Raw genomic sequence first — 19953 nt, 5'->3', positions numbered from 1 at the left:
CAACCCCCACACACAAACACCCCACACACAAACACCCCACACACAAACAACCCCACACACAAACAACCCCACACACAAACAACCCCACACACAAACAACCCCACACATAAACAACCCCACACACAAACAACCCCACACACAAACAACCCCAATCACAAACAACCCCAATCACAAACAACCCCAATCACAAACAACCCCACACACAAACAACCCCCCAAACACACCCAACCCCCAAACACACACAACTCCCCAAACACACAACCCCGCAAACACACACACCCCCGCAAACACACACACACCCACACACACACCCACACAAACAAACAACCCCACACACACAAACAACCCCACACACAGACACACCCCAAACCCCCAACACACACCCCACACACAACCCCACAACTCCCCCACACACAAACACAACTCCCCCCCACACACACCTCCCCCACCCACACACAACCCCCCGACACACACAACCTCCCCACACACACAACCTCCCCACACACACAACCTCCCCACACACACAACCTCCCCACACACACACACAACTCCACACACGCCACCCCCCACACACGCCACCCACCACAAACGCCACCCCCCACACACACTCATCCCCCCCACACACACACTCATCCCCCCACACACACACTCATCCCCCCCACACACACACTCAACCCCCCCACACACACACTCAACCCCCCCACAGACACACTCAACCCACCCACACACACAACCCACCCACACACACTCAACCCACCCACACACACTCAACCCACCCACACACACAACCCCCACCCCTCCACACACACACAACCCCACACAAACACACAACCCCACACACAACCCCCCCACACACACACAACCCCCCCACACACACACAACCCCCCCACACACACAACCCCCCCACACACACACACAACCCCCCCACACACACACAACCCCCCCACACACACACAACCCCCCCCACACACACAACCCCCCCCACACACACACACAACCCCCCCACACACAACCCCCCCACACACACACAACCCCCACACACACAACCCCCACACAGATAAACCCCCCACACACACGACCCCACACACAACCCCCCACACACACAACCTCCCCACACACACACAACCCCCCACACACACAACCCCCCACACACACAACCTCCCCACACACACACAACCCCCCCACACACACACACAACCCCCCCACACACACACAACCCCCCCACACACACACAACCCCCCCCACACACACAACCCCCCCCCACACACACAACCCCCCCACACACACACAACCCCCCCCACACACACACACAACCCCCCCACACACAACCCCCCCACACACACACAACCCCCACACACACAACCCCCACACAGATAAACCCCCCACACACACAACCCCACACACAACCCCCCACACACACAACCTCCCCACACACACACAACCCCCCACACACACAACCCCCCACAGATACAACCCCCCACTGATACAACCCCCCCACACACTCTCAACCCCCCCCCCACACACTCAACCCCCCACACACACTAGCTCCCACACATACAACCCCCCACACACACAACCCCCCACACACACAACCCCCCACAGATACAACCCCCCACAGATACAACCCCCCACAGATACAACCCCCCACAGATACAACCCCCCACAGATACAACCCCCCACACACACTCTCAACCCCCCCACACACACTCTCAACCCCCACACACTCTCAACCCCCCCACACACTACCTCCCACGCACACACATACAACCCCCACACAGATACAACCCCCCAGGAAGCACCACTGAGTGATGGGAAGCACTACTAACTAGTTGTTGGCGCTTTGAAAGGTGCACACATGCAGCTATGTGTTTATGTGGCACCCCCAAAAAACAGGCACAGGTCCACAAATGGCATTGCAGTAGAAATCAGTTTCAGTATAGCAGACTGCCCAGCAGCCATCCACTTACCTCCTCACCCTGGTCTTGCTAGTGATGCCGCCTCCATTCACACTAAATTAAATAGTTGCAATTATAATTTGTAGCGAGCAGACAGGCATTCGCTGAAACTCGCGGGAGCTGCGTAGTCTCAACGCACATTTTATAGTTGCTACCCCACTGCAAAAAGGACAACTTTACCTTGCAGAGTTGCACCTTATGGCCCCAAACGAAGTGCTATACCTGTAGTCTCTAATCACCATGCACCGTCTGGCTATGTCGGACCACCCGTCCTACTGTACACCCAAGTCCACTCGCCTCAGCAAGCAGACAGGGCACAGTGGCTGAGCGGAGAGCAGGGAGGTAGCAGCAAAACTACATCGTTGAAGACTCACCGGAGGGCCACAGAGGAGGGGTGAGGCATACTACCATTTTAACCATATCAGGGGTGTTGGAACCTGGGATGTCAGGTCACCTAGGGTAGCCTGGCCTAGGGTAAGACACAATACTAGAGGCACAAGTGTGAAGGTTGCAAACCACCCAGCAGTAAATCCACGCAATAACACACAAGAATGACACTACACCAAAATATGGAAAAATATGAGCTGTTTTATAAAAATAATATACTCAGACACACCCCAAACCCCCAACACACACCCCACACACAACCCCACAACTCCCCCACACACAAACACAACTCCCCCCCACACACACCTCCCCCACCCACACACAACCCCCCGACACACACAACCTCCCCACACACACAACCTCCCCACACACACAACCTCCCCACACACACAACCTCCCCACACACACAACCTCCCCACACACACACACAACTCCACACACGCCACCCCCCACACACGCCACCCACCACAAACGCCACCCCCCACACACACTCATCCCCCCCACACACACACTCATCCCCCCACACACACTCATCCCCCCCACACACACACTCAACCCCCCCACACACACACTCAACCCCCCCACAGACACACTCAACCCACCCACACACACAACCCACCCACACACACTCAACCCACCCACACACACTCAACCCACCCACACACACTCAACCCACCCACACACACAACCCCCACCCCTCCACACACACACAACCCCACACAAACACACAACCCCACACACAACCCCCCCACACACACACAACCCCCCCACACACACACAACCCCCCCACACACACCTCCCCCACCCACACACAACCCCCCGACACACACAACCTCCCCACACACACAACCTCCCCACACACACACAACCTCCCCACACACACAACCCCCCCACACACACAACCCCCCCACACACACAACCCCCCCACACACACACACAACCCCCCCACACACACACAACCCCCCCACACACACACAACCCCCCCCACACACACAACCCCCCCCACACACACACACAACCCCCCCACACACAACCCCCCCACACACACAACCCCCACACAGATAAACCCCCCACACACACGACCCCACACACAACCCCCCACACACACAACCTCCCCACACACACACAACCCCCCACACACACACAACCCCCCACAGATACAACCCCCCCACACACTCTCAACCCCCCCCCACACACTCAACCCCCCACACACACTAGCTCCCACACATACAACCCCCCACACACACAACCCCCCACACACACAACCCCCCACAGATACAACCCCCCACAGATACAACCCCCCACAGATACAACCCCCCACAGACACTCTCAACCCCCCCACACACACTCTCAACCCCCACACACTCTCAACCCCCCCACACACTACCTCCCACACACACACATACAACCCCCACACAGATACAACCCCCCAGGAAGCACCACTGAGTGATGGGAAGCACTACTAACTAGTTGTTGGCGCTTTGAAAGGTGCACACATGCAGCTATGTGTTTATGTGGCACCCCCAAAAAACAGGCACAGGTCCACAAATGGCATTGCAGTAGAAATCAGTTTCAGTATAGCAGACTGCCCAGCAGCCATCCACTTACCTCCTCACCCTGGTCTTGCTAGTGATGCCGCCTCCATTCACACTAAATTAAATAGTTGCAATTATAATTTGTAGCGAGCAGACAGGCATTCGCTGAAACTCGCGGGAGCTGCGTAGTCTCAACGCACATTTTATAGTTGCTACCCCACTGCAAAAAGGACAACTTTACCTTGCAGAGTTGCACCTTATGGCCCCAAACGAAGTGCTATACCTGTAGTCTCTAATCACCATGCACCGTCTGGCTATGTCGGACCACCCGTCCTACTGTACACCCAAGTCCACTCGCCTCAGCAAGCAGACAGGGCACAGTGGCTGAGCGGAGAGCAGGGAGGTAGCAGCAAAACTACATCGTTGAAGACTCACCGGAGGGCCACAGAGGAGGGGTGAGGCATACTACCATTTTAACCATATCAGGGGTGTTGGAACCTGGGATGTCAGGTCACCTAGGGTAGCCTGGCCTAGGGTAAGACACAATACTAGAGGCACAAGTGTGAAGGTTGCAAACCACCCAGCAGTAAATCCACGCAATAACACACAAGAATGACACTACACCAAAATATGGAAAAATATGAGCTGTTTTATAAAAATAATATACTCAGACACACCCCAAACCCCCAACACACACCCCACACACAACCCCACAACTCCCCCACACACAAACACAACTCCCCCCCACACACACCTCCCCCACCCACACACAACCCCCCGACACACACAACCTCCCCACACACACAACCTCCCCACACACACAACCTCCCCACACACACAACCTCCCCACACACACAACCTCCCCACACACACACACAACTCCACACACGCCACCCCCCACACACGCCACCCACCACAAACGCCACCCCCCACACACACTCATCCCCCCCACACACACACTCATCCCCCCACACACACACTCATCCCCCCCACACACACACTCAACCCCCCCACACACACACTCAACCCCCCCACAGACACACTCAACCCACCCACACACACAACCCACCCACACACACTCAACCCACCCACACACACTCAACCCACCCACACACACAACCCCCACCCCTCCACACACACACAACCCCACACAAACACACAACCCCACACACAACCCCCCCACACACACACAACCCCCCCACACACACACAACCCCCCCACACACACACAACCCCCCCACACACACAACCCCCCCACACACACACACAACCCCCCCACACACACACAACCCCCCCCACACACACAACCCCCCCCACACACACAACCCCCCCACACACAACCCCCCCACACACACACAACCCCCACACACACAACCCCCCCACACACACACAACCCCCACACACACAACCCCCACACAGATAAACCCCCCACACACACGACCCCACACACAACCCCCCACACACACAACCTCCCCACACACACACAACCCCCCACACACACAACCCCCCACAGATACAACCCCCCACTGATACAACCCCCCCACACACTCTCAACCCCCCCCCACACACTCAACCCCCCACACACACTAGCTCCCACACATACAACCCCCCACACACACAACCCCCCACACACACAACCCCCCACAGATACAACCCCCCACAGATACAACCCCCCACAGATACAACCCCCCACACACACTCTCAACCCCCCCACACACACTCTCAACCCCCACACACTCTCAACCCCCCCACACACTACCTCCCACACACACACATACAACCCCCACACAGATACAACCCCCCAGGAAGCACCACTGAGTGATGGGAAGCACTACTAACTAGTTGTTGGCGCTTTGAAAGGTGCACACATGCAGCTATGTGTTTATGTGGCACCCCCAAAAAACAGGCACAGGTCCACAAATGGCATTGCAGTAGAAATCAGTTTCAGTATAGCAGACTGCCCAGCAGCCATCCACTTACCTCCTCACCCTGGTCTTGCTAGTGATGCCGCCTCCATTCACACTAAATTAAATAGTTGCAATTATAATTTGTAGCGAGCAGACAGGCATTCGCTGAAACTCGCGGGAGCTGCGTAGTCTCAACGCACATTTTATAGTTGCTACCCCACTGCAAAAAGGACAACTTTACCTTGCAGAGTTGCACCTTATGGCCCCAAACGAAGTGCTATACCTGTAGTCTCTAATCACCATGCACCGTCTGGCTATGTCGGACCACCCGTCCTACTGTACACCCAAGTCCACTCGCCTCAGCAAGCAGACAGGGCACAGTGGCTGAGCGGAGAGCAGGGAGGTAGCAGCAAAACTACATCGTTGAAGACTCACCGGAGGGCCACAGAGGAGGGGTGAGGCATACTACCATTTTAACCATATCAGGGGTGTTGGAACCTGGGATGTCAGGTCACCTAGGGTAGCCTGGCCTAGGGTAAGACACAATACTAGAGGCACAAGTGTGAAGGTTGCAAACCACCCAGCAGTAAATCCACGCAATAACACACAAGAATGACACTACACCAAAATATGGAAAAATATGAGCTGTTTTATAAAAATAATATACTCTTTGTTTTAGTTCTTAGTATTCACAATTGAAAATTACACATTTGATCAGGAGAAATAATATTACTTTTATGTCTGTGGAAAAATTACAGCTCAATACATTCAGATGTCATGAAGTCAGAAGCATTAGTTTTAGCAGTGTTAACTTACATCAGTAAACCACAGTAATAGTGCATTTCATTACATTAGACTCCAACTTTGATGTGGCTCAACTTCTATGAAGTGCTCTTTAACTCTCCCTTTTAGTCACTCTAATTACCACCATGGGACACTACTACAGTACGGTTTAAGTTGTACAGGTCTGTGCAGCAGCAGTCTCTATTAGACACCAGCACTCCTACTTAATGAGCAGGAGCTCTTAGAACAACTTCACTGGCCACTGCAAAATCCCTCAGTATCCACTTCCCCACCCAGACTAGCTCCACTGGAGTAATAACCTGCTATAAGCAATAAGCCAGTCTGGGTAACCCAGGAAACCAACTGTCGGTGGAGCCCCTTTCAGAGATTCTTTATGGATGCTATATACTTTAGTTTGGTTCCTCAGCTAGAGCGCTGATTATGTCTCACTTCCCCTGCTTAATCCTCCTTACTTGAAATACAGCTTGGAGTGGTAATCTTGCATCACCAGAGGCAGGGCAAAGGAGCTGAACGATGAGGAGGCTCACCGATCTCCAGGGCCCCTCAGCTTCCCCCTTCCTACTCGAGCCAGCTCCTTCGTGTGGCTTCTGAGCAGGGAAAAGGGAGTTTTCCCCGATTCTTCTGAGCCACTGCCAGGCTCCTCAATTCCCCCCTCCCGCTCGCGCCAGCTCCTTCGTGAGGCGCTCGAGCGGGGGAAAGACGATGTCACACTCTTCCTCTCAATTCCCCCCTCCCGCTCGCGCCAGCTCCTTCGTAGGGCGCTCGAGCGGGGGAAAGACGATGGCACACTCTTCCGCCTCTGCTAGGCTCTCGGCGCCTCCCCGCCTGGTCCCGCCTCCGCCTTCCTGAAGAGAAGCGGCGCGACCGGGCATGCGCGAGCGAGCGGCGGCTTCAGTAGGAGACTGCTCGTTTCTGCCTTCTCCGGCCCCGCCCTCAAGCACCGGCTCACTCGCTCCTTAAGCTGGGTTAGCGCTGACAGGACACAGCGCAGGAAAGACGATCCTCCACTATAGCGTCCGCTGCAGCCTCCGGTCACAGGGCACACAGGTGGCCTGAACAAGCAACCAGGGCACCACGTAGCGCCTCATGAAGAACACACTCCCAGCCCCACTTCAGTCACTGGGAGTTCACTTGAACAAGGGCAGCCCCAGGTACAGGGAAAAAGGGGGGATAAGCTTGGGATATATGGCGATAGACTCCTCACCAGCTCACAGTCCTTACAGCCACTGTGACGATATCCTGGGGTCACTTCCCTTAAGTTCCTTTACTGGGCAGAGGACTGCGCTCCGCAGCGCTGCAGTCTCCTTCTCCTGTAGACTTCCCCTGTATGATTTAGACAAGGGGCGAGCTAGGCGCCCAGGGTCTCCAGTCATCCAACGCAGCAGGGATAGGACAAATAACCCAAGGGAGGAAGGGTGGTGAATCAATAGGCCCAAACCTCTGACTATCCTACCCCCACCTTAAGCTACAGCCTGCCCTCCAGCTGACTCTCTCTGGTAGACAAAATGGCTGTAAAGCATTCCGCCTTTTATAGGCTGACCCTCAAAAGTCCAGAAGGGACCAGAAGGTTCTGGAATGCCCTATGCTACTCTATGGGACAGGTTCTGGGTTTGGCAGTTAGGGCAGTTGGTAGCCACCATTTTGTGACTCCAACTATTTTCCAGTCAGAACAGGCCTCTAGGCCTGAGGTGAAAAACTATGAGGGGGGGAAAAGAACACCTATCCCCTTGACCAACACCTAGAAAAAGTTAGTGGACAAAAATTATTAAAGGTATGAGGGGCAAAAAGGGGACAAAATAAATAATAAATTGGAGGGACTACGCAAGAAGCCAGACAGGTCTACCAAGGGGGTAAGGGGAAAATGGCGAAGAATACAACTGACTGTATCGGTGGGAAGGGGAACTGCTTGACCCGGGCGGAGAAACAACGAGCCGTCCTCCATCTTGCTTCTCCGACTCGTGAGGGCGGGCACGGTCATGGCTTCAGGGGGAGGGGCAAAATGTACTACAAAATCAGCTGTCACTCTCAGAGCAGTTTGCATCATTGCTTTGCTGAGCTAGCTTAAATGTCTCTGAAAACAGATGTGCACCTCTCGTGGAGAAGCTATTGTGGACTGATAACAATGAATCTACCGTCTTGGCCTAGATCTAGCAGAACAGTTATCTTTCCAGGTCCTACCAAATATACTCACCTATTGAAGTTTCAATGCTGAAACAAATGTAATGCTCATAATTTACGAACAGATCTTAAGGGAGATATTACATAATTAGCAATGACAATGCCCATATGTCTGACTTGCATTTCCAAACCAGACTAAAATATTGAAAAAGTTGATGTGGTGAAAAAACAAAACAAACAATGGTTTTCTTTCTACTATGCATCTATGAGTACACCAATTTAAAGTTGGATTACTCAAAGTACTTTAGAGATGTAAAATAATCTTTCATGATCTGCAATGACAGAATTCCATATGAGGTGCAATGATAGACCAGAGTGCAACAGGAAGGGAAAAAAAATCCTTACTAGACAAAGCCAAACACCCACAATAGGCATAATAATTGGGAAAAAAAACTTTCAACAATTGGTCATTGGAGACAGCTGCACTGTCAAGTCCGACTTTTCCCACCATTAAGTACTGCTGATTTGCCTTACTATCATTACCTGTTGTTGTCCAGTATCCAGGCCCAAGGCTTTGACGAAACAAGATGGATCAATGTAACGCCTATTGCTGTTCTGGAGCAATGCAAACAAGTACTGCAGGTGCTCACAGATGGTCTGAGGCTCATATTCTGCAAAGAAATTCAAAATGTTAGCAAACACCATTGTATCAGGGTATAATGATAAAGCCATCTCTAAGAATGTAAGTCAAAGACGCCTTGCATATTTGGCAGCTTGGCAAACTGTCACAATCAAAGAATTTTGTTTACAACTTTTAAGTCCGCCTTGCATGTTCATTTGGGAAGAACACAATGAGATACCCAATAATAAGCATTAGATGTCAGTACGTTAGAGGATTTAGTTTCAATATAAATTGAATAAACAACGGTCCATGTTTCTACAGTACAAACAGGCCTTGTAAAATCTACTCATCCGTTCGCTACGACAAGTCAGAATTTATCAGTTCGAACTTTTTAAGGACCTACTGGTCCGTTATGGCGAGTGAACTTGAGTTGGAAAGGAACAAATGCTCTGTTCATTCACAAAGTGAATGAGCAATAAAGACGCCTTTAAATCTTTTTTTTGTCTGAAACCTTATGCTCTCTGTTCAAGGACAGAGGTCAAATGTCAGTCAAACTTTAGCAATTGCAGCTTATCTTATCCTGGAAAATGGCGTTTACTTTTCTTTCTCTTACTAGAGTTAGAGGATTTTGTAAAGTGAGCGGTCTATTATTGTGAAAAAAAGGCGGTAGGATGTCATTTTTTTCTAACACACAACATTTAAATAGCTTGTAAATAAATGGAACAAATATTTCAAAATATCAGGAATTAAGCAAATTTTTTTGTAATTCAGAAGCGTGGTGCACACAAAGATTTAAATAATGGCAAAGCATATTAGAGCACTTTACTTTGTGATGGGCAAATGACAAATATTTTCAGAAACTTGATTTACATACATAATTATTTGTACCAAAGGCCCTCATTACATTATTGGGTGGAATCACTTCCGCCTGACACCGCATCAGTCATGGGACCCCCCACACCCGGTCGGCGGTCCCGAGCGCCTCATTAGAATGCGACCAAACAATGTTCGGTCGCATTCCTATATTTCACTATGGGAGCATGCATTACGGCCGTAAACAGGAGGGGGAAACCACCAAACCCACATCAGGAAGTTAGCCCCCTGCGCCTGGGCCTAGCTCTGTCATCCAATGCCCTGCCATAGCTGCCTCAATCATAGCATGGACCTCAGAGGCAGATAGCAAAGCAGAAGGATCATTAGGGCCAGAGGACCTGCTCCGGCGGACAGGAATAGGCTCATCGTTCTCAGAGCATCACAAAACATGCCTTGCGTTTGGATGCTTGCTTCCCCACCATTATAACAATAATGACCCCTTCAAATAGGCAGCAAACACCATCAGGAACAGCCCCAGCCACCGCGAGCCGGTAACACCGTTTTCCGGGCTTTCAACAGACACGCCGTTAAGAAGCGCAGCACATCTCCACAGCGCAGCACCTCATGGCCTCCACGCCGATCGGCCAGGCCTGCAGTGCCCAGTAAGCATGCACATATGCTTTCGCAGATGCCCAGCAAAGCCACAGAGCCCAGGAAACAAAGAAAAGAAACTACCGTAGCACCGCACACTACTGGCGAGTGGAACATGCGTCTTAAGGTAAGAAAAGGAAAAACAGGAGGAAGGAAAGGAGGAGGGTAGTTTTTATTGGTGATCAAGATCATGTGGTATGAGTATCTGGCGAGGCAGAAATGCCTCATTGTTGTAATGAAGGGAAGCGAGGGAGGGGACGATGAGGTAATGAAGAAAATGGCAGCTCAGTGAATTTAAATATTTGCCTATGATCACATAATTTGAAATCAGTTTAGGGTCAAAGGAATTAGTGTTAGGTCGTACAGATTATTTAAGTCACTAGACCTGCAGGTCTGGTAACATTTTTTTTTTGTAGTTAAACAGAAGTTTAATTCCTGGAAGGCCATAGCAGGTACAATTGATATTGTTAAAAGATATAGATACTTAGGGGTGATGTTTAACAATCGTCTTTTAAATTTCATTTTTTTTTTTTATAATCAATTTTATTAGGTTTATTACAACAGAGAAATTCAATGGTTGCAGGACATCAGAAAAAGCATAGCAGTACCCGCAGTTGACATGAAGAAAGGCTATCCTTCAGGGTGGAACATGGCAGACCATACACTAGGAAGAGTTACATATAGAGGAAGACTGAGTATGGAATACAATGGAAAGAAAAATAGGCAGTTCCTCAAGGGGGAAGCATATTGAACCATTTACCCCTCACATTATTAAATAAACCAGGGCACCCCCGTGCTTAGAACATGGCCTCCTCCTGGATTCCGCACCAGTCCACTCCACTCCACTCCTCCAACCTTTTATCGTGGGCGCCTTAGCCTGGGACCAATGCGCCGCTATGTCTCTCTTGGCCACTGCTACAGCTGTCCCCAGTAGGCGCTTGACCGCCCTTGAACCATCCAGACCATCAAACACCCCAAGCAATAAACGTATCGGGTCATGAAGAACCTCCCAACCCAGGGCGATCGGGAGTTCTCTTTCCACCCCCCTCCAGAACGGCGTCAAAGCCGGACACCATACCATGTGGTAGAAGTCGGCTGGGGCTGAAGCACAGCGTGTGCATGCCGGGTAGGGTTTCAGCTGGGCCTGGAATAGCCACGTTGGGTGAGATACGCCGTGTGTAAGTAATAGAGCTGGGCCAGGCCTAGCTTAGAGGATGTGGTTAGGGTTTTGGGCACCATAAGGGCATCCCTCCAGTCCGTCTCCTCTAGGGGGCACACCGAACCATCCCATCGAGCCTTGAGCCGGTCCCGAGAAGCGGGACTATTGTTCACCAAGGATCGGTAGATACGGGACACTACTCCCCTCCCTAGGTTTCCCATCATCACTTGGGCCTCTAACGGGCTGAACTCCGGAATGGGGACAGGGGGTGAGACATGGGTGTGAAGGGCATGCCTGAGCTGTAGATATTTATAATGTTGGGAGTGTGCAAGGGCATGACACTGCTGCAGGGCTGCAAAGGAGCGGATGTGGTCTCCCACCCACGCATCACCGAGCACCGAAACTCCAATGAGGTCCCACCGCTGGAACCCCTGCAAGGACGAGACCTCTAGCATCCAGGACCCGTACCATAATGGCATCTGCCGAGTGAGTTTCCGGTCCCACCGTACGTGGCGGAGGGCCGTGCGCCAGGCCAGAAACACCGTCCTGGTGACCGGGGGCAGGGCCTGTGGAACTGGGTTACCGTACAAAAAGGCCTGAATCTGCGTGAAGTCCGACGTATTGAGTTCCATGCGGTATGCAGGGTCGGACCAGCCGCCGGCATACGGATCGTGGACGACGATGAGCTTCGTGGCTAGATAATAGAGGTGGAGATTGGTTACCCCCATACCTCCATCAAAGGGGTGGATACGACAGTGCGCCAGAGATAGGCATGGTCTTCCCCCTCCACAGAGAAACCAGGTGAGAGCACTGTCCAGCTCGCGGAACCAGCTTCCTGGCAGGTGGACAGTAAAGTTTTGCATTATGTAAAGAAAGCGGGGGAGGACCATCATTTTGAACAGCGCACTCCTTCCCAAGGGATTAAGAGGGAGAGACTGCCACCTCTTAAGGTCCGCCTTCATCCGGACGACCAAGGGCGTGACGTTTAAAGCCCATTGAAGTTCTGGCAGAAGGGCTATCCAACGCCAAGGTATTTAACAGTTTGTCTCCTGAGAGGGATGTCCGATTGCCAGTCAAAGCAGTCTCTGGAAGGATGCAGGGGCACTAGGGTCGACTTTGCCGGGTTGAGGCGGAGTCCGGAGACCCGCTCAAATTTGACAAGAGTCGCCAGACACCTGGGGCCGGAACTATCAGGGTCTGCCAAATAAAGCAAGACGTCGTCCGCATGTAGGGGTATCTTGTCCACTTGGCGCGAGTCCCAAGGCCCAGCCCCGGATAAGTGGGTCCTGCCGGATGAGAGTCGCCAGGGGTTCCATCGCCAGCGTGAATAAAAGCGCCAAAAGCGGACACCCCTGGCGCGTACTCCTTCGGATCGGGAAGTCCCCGCACAGTTCTCCATTGAGGAGTACTCGGGCTAGCATAGAGAATTCTCATGAGACGGCGGGAACGAGGGACCGAAACCCATCCTGTCCAGCACATCTTGTAGATACTCCCAGTTCACCGTATCGAAGGCCTTCTCAAAATCTAAGAAGAGTAGTGCAAAGTATGGGGTGAGGCGGCCTTGGTGAGCCAGAGCCAGATGGAACCGGCGAATACAATGGCGAGTGCCCCTGGCTGGCAGGAAGCCGCATTGATCGGAGTGGACAAGATCCTGCAGAAGGGGCCGGAGTCTCTGAGCCAAGACAGTGGCCAAGATCTTGATCTCTGTATTGATCAGTGAAATCGGATGGTAGTCCGTACAGTTCAGGGAGGGCGGCTGCGTCTTTGGAATGACCACTATCGTAGCAACATCCAACTCGGGCGGGAATGCCTCTGCCTCCGTCACATGGCGAAAAAGGTCTACCAAGTGGGGGGGCTAAAACATCTCGAAAGGTCGCGTAATACTCTTGAGGGTACCCGTCGGGACCAGGCGTCCTCCCGGGATGCAGGAGTGAGATAGCGTCCTGGATTTTCTCCAGGGTGAAAGGATGGTCCAGTGCCTCCGCAGCCTCCAGAGAGAGACCCAGGAGTTGGGTACCTGTCCCGTCCAATAAGTCGGCCAGGGAAGCAGGCAGTATAGAGGGTTGCGTAATAGTCAGCAAAGGCATGTGCGATAGTTGAAGACGTCACCTGGAGGGCTCCAGTGCTCGAGCGGATTTCAGGAATAATACGGTGGACTTTGGGATAAGACACAAGGTTATGAAGGAGCTTACCATTCTTGTCCCCCCACTCATTAGGTACGGGCAACTGACGAGCGCCAAAGCGTCTTGGCAGACTCCATCGACACCCGACGGATCTCCTCACGCACCACGGCTAGCTGACGGGAGGAGTCCCCCTCACCGTCCACGAGTGAGGCCGTTTCGAGCCGCTCTGCCTGAAATTCCAGTTGAGCAAGCTGGGCATCTGTTCCGACCTTTTCGCGTGGACCAAGCCCCTGGCCACCCCCCGGATAACGGCCTTGCTCGCCTCCCACAACCTCCCCTGCGAGGGAACTGAGCCTATATTGGTAGAGAAAATATTACGCAATTCCTGGCCAAGGGATTCCACCAACGTCGAGTCCTGTAAGAACCAGGCGTTAAGCCGCCAAACCGCTCGCGGACCCCTCAAAGGGGCCCCGAGGCGGAGGGAAATGGGAGAGTGATCTTAGATCCCTCTTGCAGTATCGCAGCTCCAGACACCAGTTGGCAGTCCGGGGCCGGCATCAGGATAAGATCAATTCGGGAGGGAGTATGGTGGGCAGCTGACGTGTGTGTACTGTTCTGTATGCAGGTTCCATACTCTCCAGACATCGCAGAGACCCAAGGCCGAGGACCAGCTTGAGAGGATCTTCGCAGAGGGGACCCGGGGTCCGGATGGCATCCCCGTCGTATCCCGCAGGTGCTGCAGAACAGAGTTGAAGTCCCCCCTACTACCATTAGACCCTGTGGGAGGGAGGAGACCACCTGTGTAAGATGTCGGAGTGTAGGGGGAAGGAGCGGAGGGGGAATGAAGAGGCATAGAAGGCTCAAGGGGCACCTCTCAATGGTTCCTGAAACCACCACATAGCGACCCTGTGCATCAGCTTTTACTAGGGTAAAGGGAAGCCCTCTCCTCAGCAAGATGGCCACCCCTCGGGATCCCGGTGTAAACCCAGAGTGCCAGCCCCAATCAAAGCAATACAGAGACAGGAGGTTGCATTGCGTTCCCAGGAGGTGCGTCTCTTGGAGGAAGAGAATGTTCAGCGCGTGGCGGTGAGCAGCGCGGAGGACAGCCGTGCGCTTAATTCGGTCCAAGAGGCCATTAACATTCCAAGAAAGGATCTGGAGAGGTCTAGTAAGGGTAACGGTCATCTAGGGGAAGGAACTGTGGAAGGGCCGGATAACCACGTGGGACTCCACCCGCCCAGGGGAGAACACCTCCCCACACCCGAGCTCATAATCAGGTCATGATAGATGGTGATCTGCCATTACCCATGGGAATCAGGGAAAGGAGGAAGTTAGCTGCCAATAGGCACCCCCAGTGGTGGCCCGTAGGCGGCCAAAAATAAACTGATGAAGGACGTGATCTGCATGCCCGTTGGGAATTAATCAAAGGAGCATAAGCAAGACAAACTGCAACCAGCGGCCCGTTTGCGGCTAAACAAAACAAACTGTTGAGGGACAATGATCCCCCGCCCAACCCCCCAACTCCCTCCACCCTACACTTCTGAAGTAGAAGTATCTGCCACCCAAAAAACCCCAACTATTAACTACACCACAAAGGGTGATACGCTACTCTAAAACGGTTAGCTACAATCAGTCAGGAGCATGGCTAAGTTGGACCCCCCTCCATATGTACGGATACATTCCCACATTGAGAAGCATGGAGTGGACAAAAAACATCAGACGGATCGAGTCCAGGACAACAATGTAAAGGTAAACCCTGGCTAAGTCGGCCAGCAGAGGCAAGGAAGATCCCCGGTCACGGGGTCGGGTATAGGATCGCCCCACAGGCCCAGAAGAATTGGGCGAAGGCATACCACTGGGAACACTGATCACACCCCCTCCTCCCCCAAGAGCCACGGATCACAGGGCTCCCGGATAGATTCGAGTTAGACATGGCCCTCCGCCGGGTAATTTCCAGTTCAGGGGCGCTGCCCATGTCAACATTTTAAAGATTTTTCCAGGCCTGACAATTTGACAACACAAGGCTTTTAACACATGCTTAAAATTTGCAGTTGGAATCTAGAGGCATAACGCTGCAATATTTTGCATGAGAACCAATCGTCCAAAAGGTGGTCAAGCCAAAAACTGAGTACTCTGAACCCATTGTCTTAAACACTGCAGCACAAGCCAAGCACGTGTAGATGTGAAATAGTCAACTGTCTTTGCTTAAAAAATAAAATAGGTAAACCCCGTACCAGGGTGACCGCCCTGCGACGTCAGTATAAGGATACAATGGCCCGTGCGAGGTCAGACTGGGACTGGGATAGATGGCAGGATCTTTCAACAGCCCTAATAACTAAGCACTTAAGAAGATTCTGGTCCTTAGTTACTACTGGCTCAGGGGAACCCAAAGCTGCAGTTGAGCCCAACATAGCAGCACACATATGGGAAGAACACTTCAGTAAACTATATGCAGATACCTTAGAGAATACTGATGTCGTTGTTGCAACACTCCTTTCCCTTCCTGCAGACACCTTGGAGTTTACGCTAGGGGAAGTGGTCACCGCAATAGATGGTCTAGCGTTGGGTAAGGCCCCTGGCCTTGATAAATTACCAGGTGACCTTTTTAGGTCCCACCCAGAGATCTGGGTGCCTTATCTTCACATTCTTTTCAATTCACTGGCAAGTGGAATGGCGATCCCCTGTACTTGGCTGGGGGCAGAGATAGTCCCAATCTTCAAGAAGGGCTGCCCTCTGCTCCCATCCAACTACAGGCCGATCAGCCTGATAGATGTCCCCCAAAAGATTTATTCCCGTCTCTTATTGGACCAACTCTTGGACTGGATGGAGGAAAATGAAATCTTAAGTCCCCTCCAGGCTGGCTTCAGGAAAAATACGTCCACCATGGACCAAATCTTCCGCCTCGTTCTCCTTTTCTGGAAATCGGTGACCATCGAGGGCGGGAGATTGTACATGGTGTTCGTAGACCTGAAGTCAGCATTTGATTTGGTACCACGGAAAAAACTCTGGGAGGTTCTCAAGGAGATGGGAGTGCCCACCAATTTACTCCAGGCCATAATAAGACTCCATCAGGGCAACTTTGCACAGGTACGATGTGGGCGGGGTGGAGTTTTGTCAAAAAGGTTTCCTGTTTCCCGGGGGGTCAGGCAGGGATGCGTCCTTGCCCCTACTCTTTTTTGTCTTTACGTGAACAGTGTCATTTCACACTTAGTTAACGTTAGGGACAATGACGCCCCGGTCTTGGCAGGCAGGAGGGTGCCGGCAATTATGTCTGCTGATGACACCCTCCTGCTTTCCAAATCACCCATGGGAATTCAGAGAATCCTTGATGGTTTCGGTCTTTTCTGCAGGCAGTATGGCCTTGAGATCAACGCAGGGAAGACCAAGTCAAGTCAAGTCAAGTCAGAGAATTTGTATAGCGCACTACATACCCAGAGGGTCTCAAGGCGCTTGAGGGGGGGTGGGGAATTACTTGTCGAAAATCCACGTTTTAAGTTGCTTTCTGAATGCTAGGTGGTTCTGGGTAAGGCGAAGGTAAGTGGGAAGTGAGTTCCAGGTTTTAGCTGCCAGGTAGGAGAAGGATCTACCTCCCATGGTGGTTTTGTTGATGCGAGGTACAGTGGCAAGGGCTTGGTTGGATGATCGTAGCTGGCGGGAGGGGGTGTAGAAGGACAGTCGTGTGTTGAGGCATTCTGGTCCGATTTCGTAGAGTGCTTTGTGTGCGTGGGTTAGGAGCCGGAAAGTGATCCTCTTATTGACGGGAAGCCAGTGGAGGTTTTTCAGGTGACCAGAGATATGTTCTTTACGCGGGATGTCTAATATGAGCCTGGCTGAGGCGTTTTGGATTCGTTGGAGTCTTTTCTGGAGTTTAGCGGTAGTCCCGGCGTAGAGGGTGTTTCCATAGTCCAGTCGGCTCGTGACCAGAGCGTGGGTGACCGTTTTCCTAGTTTCGGTGGGGATCCAACGAAATGTTTTTTTGAGCATGCGAAGAATGTTGAAGCAGGATGAGGAGACGGCGTTGACTTGTCTGTTCATTGATAGTGAGGAATCCAGGATGACGCCCAGGTTCCGTGCGTGGTCTGTCGGGATGGGTGCTTTTCCAAGGGCTTCTGGCCACCAAGAGTCGTCCCATGCGGAGGGGGAGGTACCTAAGATGAGGACTTCTGTTTTATCTGAGTTCAGTTTCAGACGGCTGTGTTTCATCCATTCGGCTACTTCTTTCATTCCTTCGTGTAGGTTAGTTTTGGCGGTGCTAGGGTCATTGGTGAGTGATAGGATCAGTTGAGTGTTATCCGCGTAGGAGATGATGTTGAGGTTGTGTTGGCGTGCGATGACCGCGAGGGGGCTCATGTACACGTTGAAGAGGGTGGGGCTGAGTGAAGATCCTTGTGGTACGCCGCAGATGACTTCAGTGGCCTCTGACTTGAATGGTGGAAGGCGGACTCTCTGGGTTCTTCCCTGGGCGTAACCCTCCAAGAGAACCTTTCCTGTGGACCACAGATCTCAAGTTCACGAATAAGGCTCTCTCAACTTTCTGGGGCTATTTTAAATGTTACAAACACCTCATCATACAAACCTATAGCTCCTGCAGTTGAGATATATAAAACACAAGCGAAATCTGCTGCACTTTACGGTAGTGAACTATGGGGACACCTAGCTGCAACTGAGTTGGTACGTGTTGAAAATAACTTCATGAGGCGTCTTCTAGCCCTCCCAACTGCAACTCCTTTGTTTCCCTTACGTCTAGATTTGGGTTTACCGTCCATTAGGGAGGACCTCGAATCCAAACCTATAAGATTCTGGCACAGACTTTGGTCAACAAAAGAGCTTAGTCACTACAGGCAAGATTTGGTGCATGTCATGAATTTAAACCACAATGATAAGATCCCTTGGCTTGCCTTTGTTAAAAAAGAATTGTTCCGGCTTGGTTTTAACGAGCTATGGGTGGCCCCAGAAATAGGCTGCAACAAGGTCTCTCGGAAAAGACTTGTGGAAGTACACAAGGAACAAAATCTTGTCTCCCACACGACTGCACCCAGCATCGGCACTTTAACCCACTGTTTTATCGAATCCAAAAATTCTTATAAGTTTGAAACTTTTATGGACTTCATCTACCCGGTCATGGCAAGGAAGCTTTTCATACAGTGGCGGTTTGGCACCCTACCTATCAAATCCTTCACCAGCAAATGGACCATTGGAGGGGATAAACTATGCCCCGGCTGTAATTCGTGCGATGAGGAGGAAATCCATGTTCTGTTTTTTTGCCCCACCTACAAGTCACCAAGGAAATATTGGTTGGTGCCCCTATGTAGGAACATGGCAATAAGGAACTGTTTAACATCTTACAGAATACTGAAATCTGATCCCTCCCCCCACATTGTTTTTGCAGTCTCAAAATATCTCTTCGCCATGTGGCGCATTAGGTCCAAGTTGATTAAGGCCAAATCATCATAGGATAAATGCCTTTCCCACTGTCTCACTGTAATCCTCGGCTTCCGTTGATAATGCCTTCTATCTCACTGTCTATTTTATTCTCATGGACATGTATTGCTGCTGTTCTCTTTCTAGGCACTTTACAAACCTGATTTTAAATGTTAAGAAATGTTGTCACTTGTTCTTGTATGCATACCAATGCTGATTTTAAAATGTTGTATGTTTTTTAATGCATCTTTTATGGCCTTAATGGCCGAAATAAAGATTTTTTGGATTGGATTGGAAAATAGGTAAACAAAATGTATGTTCTAAATCATGCCAAAAATACATGGATTAGTTACTTCTGTAATTGATTTTTAATCATTTCCCTTACATATATATTTTCAAACAAGCTCCTTAGATATTAATTTCGCACTTCTGGTGCAATAAAACGTAGGCACAATTTTA

The 19953-nt window shown here is 51.4% G+C and overlaps 1 protein-coding gene across 3 annotated transcripts in view; it reads right to left on the bottom strand.

Moving 5' to 3' along the window:
* Positions 1-19953, bottom strand: part of USP48 (ubiquitin specific peptidase 48) — a 776411-nt gene that overhangs the window by 698657 nt on the left and 57801 nt on the right. For all 3 annotated transcript variants that reach the window (XM_086921588.1, XM_086921587.1, XM_086921589.1), the window contains exon 4: positions 9249-9376. In XM_086921588.1, the coding sequence (XP_086777714.1) occupies positions 9249-9376 (128 nt within the window). The remainder of the gene's footprint in view (positions 1-9248; positions 9377-19953) is intronic.

This window comes from Lissotriton vulgaris, chromosome 5 (assembly GCF_964263255.1).
Source record: "Lissotriton vulgaris chromosome 5, aLisVul1.2, whole genome shotgun sequence".
Classification (NCBI taxonomy): Eukaryota; Metazoa; Chordata; class Amphibia; order Caudata; family Salamandridae; genus Lissotriton; species Lissotriton vulgaris.
This window is presented reverse-complemented; position numbering and strand designations above follow the sequence as displayed.